This window comes from Etheostoma spectabile, chromosome 20 (genome assembly GCF_008692095.1).
Source record: "Etheostoma spectabile isolate EspeVRDwgs_2016 chromosome 20, UIUC_Espe_1.0, whole genome shotgun sequence".
Lineage (NCBI taxonomy): Eukaryota > Metazoa > Chordata > Actinopteri > Perciformes > Percidae > Etheostoma > Etheostoma spectabile.
The window spans coordinates 19,221,111-19,224,354 of NC_045752.1; the positions used below are offsets into that span (position 1 = coordinate 19,221,111).

Below are 3,244 nucleotides of genomic sequence, written 5' to 3' on the forward strand. Positions count from 1 at the left end.
AGACCTATATGAAATTCAAAGAAAACACATTAATGTAAGTTTTGCTTGGAGCAGGCTGTACCCTTTTCTAACCCAGACTCTTGTTACAATTAACCCAGACTATAAAACATTAGAACTAACAACCTGCATGAAAGATATCTACATAGACACACAATAAACATAATTTGAGTTGGTGGAGTTTAAGTGGTCCATCCCTCCATCTTCATACGCTTGTCCGGTATCTACTCCGAGCTCCTCACGGATGACCGTGCTTCTCACCCTACTACAACTACAAAACAGTTAAAAACTACAGTTAAAAACTGATTTTTTATATTTAGATTGTATGTTTTTGAGGCCAAACAAGTACATTATCCACTAAAATTTTACTTTTCACACAATGTTTAGAATTCATGGGGGTAAACATTAACGCCTTATATTCTAATAAGTGGGAATTTTCCTGGATAGAACTATGTTTGCCACAGAAAGAAAAAAATGTTTTAATAAAAGAAGCATGGACTGTAAATATGCTACATGTCCTTCACAGTTCATTGTACAATGAATTTGTTTGAATTGCCACTTTTACGAGCTTCCGTGAAGGCAACTGTCGACCGTTGTGTATTGTGGGAAATTAAATGTTTATGTGGCGTAGCTAGTTATAAAGCTAACTTTAGCTAGTTAGCCGATGACGAGCTAGCTCAGTGGCTAATTACGCACAATGATGAACGGAAAGACAGTAATAGTGACCGGTGCTAACAGCGGGATAGGGAAAGCCACAGCAGCGGGCATTGTGAAGCTCCAGGGCCGTGTGATAATGGCCTGCCGGGACCTCCGCAGGGCTGAGGAAGCAGTCCTGGACATCCTTCAGGAGACTGGTTCAGACAGGTCCCAGCTAATCGTCAAACAGCTGGACCTTGCCTCAGTTACATCTGTACACACGTTCTGTCGAGACATAATAAAGGTAGCGAGATGACTTTTTGTTTCAAAGCGAAGTTTTGCTTTCCAGACAGCGCAAATACCATATGTGCCTGCATTAAAAGAACGTCAAGCCAAATGTCATTCAAAAGTTTAGCATTTTTAGAAATGACCTCGCTACTCTCAATTTTTTTATACCCCCACGAAATTCAAAGGTTTATTTTCTGCTTCATAAAATTACAATTTTTGATTCGGCATACATTTGATTCCCTAAATATCACTTACTTAAGTACAATTTCAACTGTATTAGCCTGTCTTCCACGTTTCTTCACTCAATAAACTTGAACGTTAACGTTAAATGACAAACTAATACTACAATTACAGTACGGGCCAACTTGGAACCAACTTCTCAGTCATTGTGTTTCCTTTATTTTCATGACTATTTACATTGTAGATTGTCACTGAAGACACCACAACTATGAATGAACACATATGGAATTATGTACTTAACAAAAAAGTGTGAAATAACTGAAAACATGTCTTATATTCTAGTTTCTTCAAAGTAGCCCCCCTTTGCTCTGATAACTGCTTTGCACACTCATGGCATTCTCTTGATGACCTTCAAGAGGTTGTCACCTGAAATGGTTTCCCAACAGTCTTGAAGGAGTTCCCAGAGATGCTCAGCACTTGTCGGCCCTTTTTGCTTTCACTCTGCGGTCCAGCTCACCCCAAACCATCTCGATTGGGTTCAGGTCCGGTGACTGTGGAGGCGCAGCCTTCCATCACTCTCCTTCTTGGTCAAATAGCCCTTACACAGCCTGGAGGTGTGTTTGGGGTCATTGTCCTGTTGAAAAAATAAATAAAAGACTGGGGGGGTGGCGTCATGCTCAAACATATGGCTAATATCGATTATTAGTAGCAATAAAACCAATAATGGATATTTGGAACCAACATGCGTTCATAGTAAAAAAAAAAAAAAAAAGGAAAATTAACATTTTGGAACGTTACAAACTCGGAACACAAAAGTTTGTTCAAATGCTGAAACTGAAACTTCGAATATAATATGACGATTCCATTTTTTAAATCAAAGTTTGACATTGTGACTTAATGTCGGTCGATTTTGAATTGAAATGGTGACACCCTTACATATTATGTAGAACTGATGTAAGTTCTCTAAGTCTGTCGCACTGCCTTGACTTTTGAAACAGGCAATTCAACAAAGTGATTACGGTCATAGAAAGTATTTTCCAGCTTCTGTTGTAAAACAACAAATTTTATCCGCAGTTTCCTAATCTCCTCTCCTCTGTGCCGCTGGACAGGAGGAACCCCGGTTAGACGTGCTGATCAACAACGCTGGCATCTACCAGTGTCCCCACACCCACACCGAGGACGGCTTTGAGATGCAGTTCGGGGTCAACCACCTGGGCCATTTCCTGCTCACCCACCTGCTGCTGGACCTCCTGAAACAATCCACTCCCAGTCGCATCGTTGTGGTCTCCTCCAAACTCTACAAGCACGGCCACATTAACTTTGAGGACTTGAACAGTGAGCAGAGCTATGACAAGGCCTTCGCCTACAGTCGCAGCAAGCTAGCCAACCTGCTGTTCACCCGCGAGCTGGCCCGCCGGCTGGAGGGCATCGGAGTGGCTGTGAATGCTCTGACTCCGGGCATAGTGAGGACTAATCTGGGCAGGCACGTCCACGTCCCAGTGTTAGCCAAGCCCCTGTTCAACCTGCTGTCCCGGGGTTTGTTTAAGAGCCCCGAAGAAGGCGCTCAGACCTCAGTCTATTTGGCCTGCAGCCCAGATGTGGAAGGCGTGCAGGGCAAGTGCTTTGCAGATTGCAAGCCTCAGGTTCTGCTGGACAAGGCCACAGACCAGGAGGTGGCCAGTAAACTGTGGGACATGAGTGAAATCATGGTGGGCATAACCACGTGAGATCTAAAATAAATTCATGAATGCTGCATGTACAGAAGAGACAAATTGGCTGAATCCTGAAACACTATAAATATCCAGTGCCTTGCTCATTACAGCAGTGTTTACAGTAGTTTCAAAGCACACTTTGTGACTAGGGCTGGGTACAGAATTCAATACTTATTAGTAGAAGCCTGATGTTATCGGCCGATATTAGGCATCGGTATCAGCATTTTGGCTGTGAACATTGAAACACCCTTCAGCCATGTTATGAGTGATGGCGTTGCATAGTTTGTCCACCAGAGGACGCTCTACAGCGTCCCTGGCAACACTGATTATTTTTTTGTTATTGTGTTTTTGTTCGAAGGACTTTAAGTTTCATATCTTAAGTTTGTATTTTGATACATTTTATTTATCAGAACTTTAATATATTTGGATGT

General features: G+C 42.3%; 1 protein-coding gene across 1 annotated transcript; it reads left to right on the plus strand.

The window, feature by feature from the left end:
• Window positions 1-461: 461 nt before the first annotated feature.
• Window positions 462-3,244, plus strand: LOC116670529 (retinol dehydrogenase 14). The gene is made up of 2 exons (XM_032501104.1): window positions 462-937; window positions 2,211-3,244. Exons 1-2 carry the CDS (start codon window positions 695-697, stop codon window positions 2,826-2,828), a joined length of 861 nt encoding a protein of 286 aa, XP_032356995.1. The 5' UTR covers window positions 462-694; the 3' UTR covers window positions 2,829-3,244.

Bases quoted from the DNA above. Each gene is read 5' to 3' on its own strand.
- LOC116670529 (XM_032501104.1), top strand. From the start codon at position 695: ATGATGAACGGAAAGACAGTAATAGTGACCGGTGCTAACAGCGGGATA. The intron at 938-2,210 runs GTAGCGAGATGA...GCCGCTGGACAG, and splicing joins TCTGTCGAGACATAATAAAG to GAGGAACCCCGGTTAGACGT.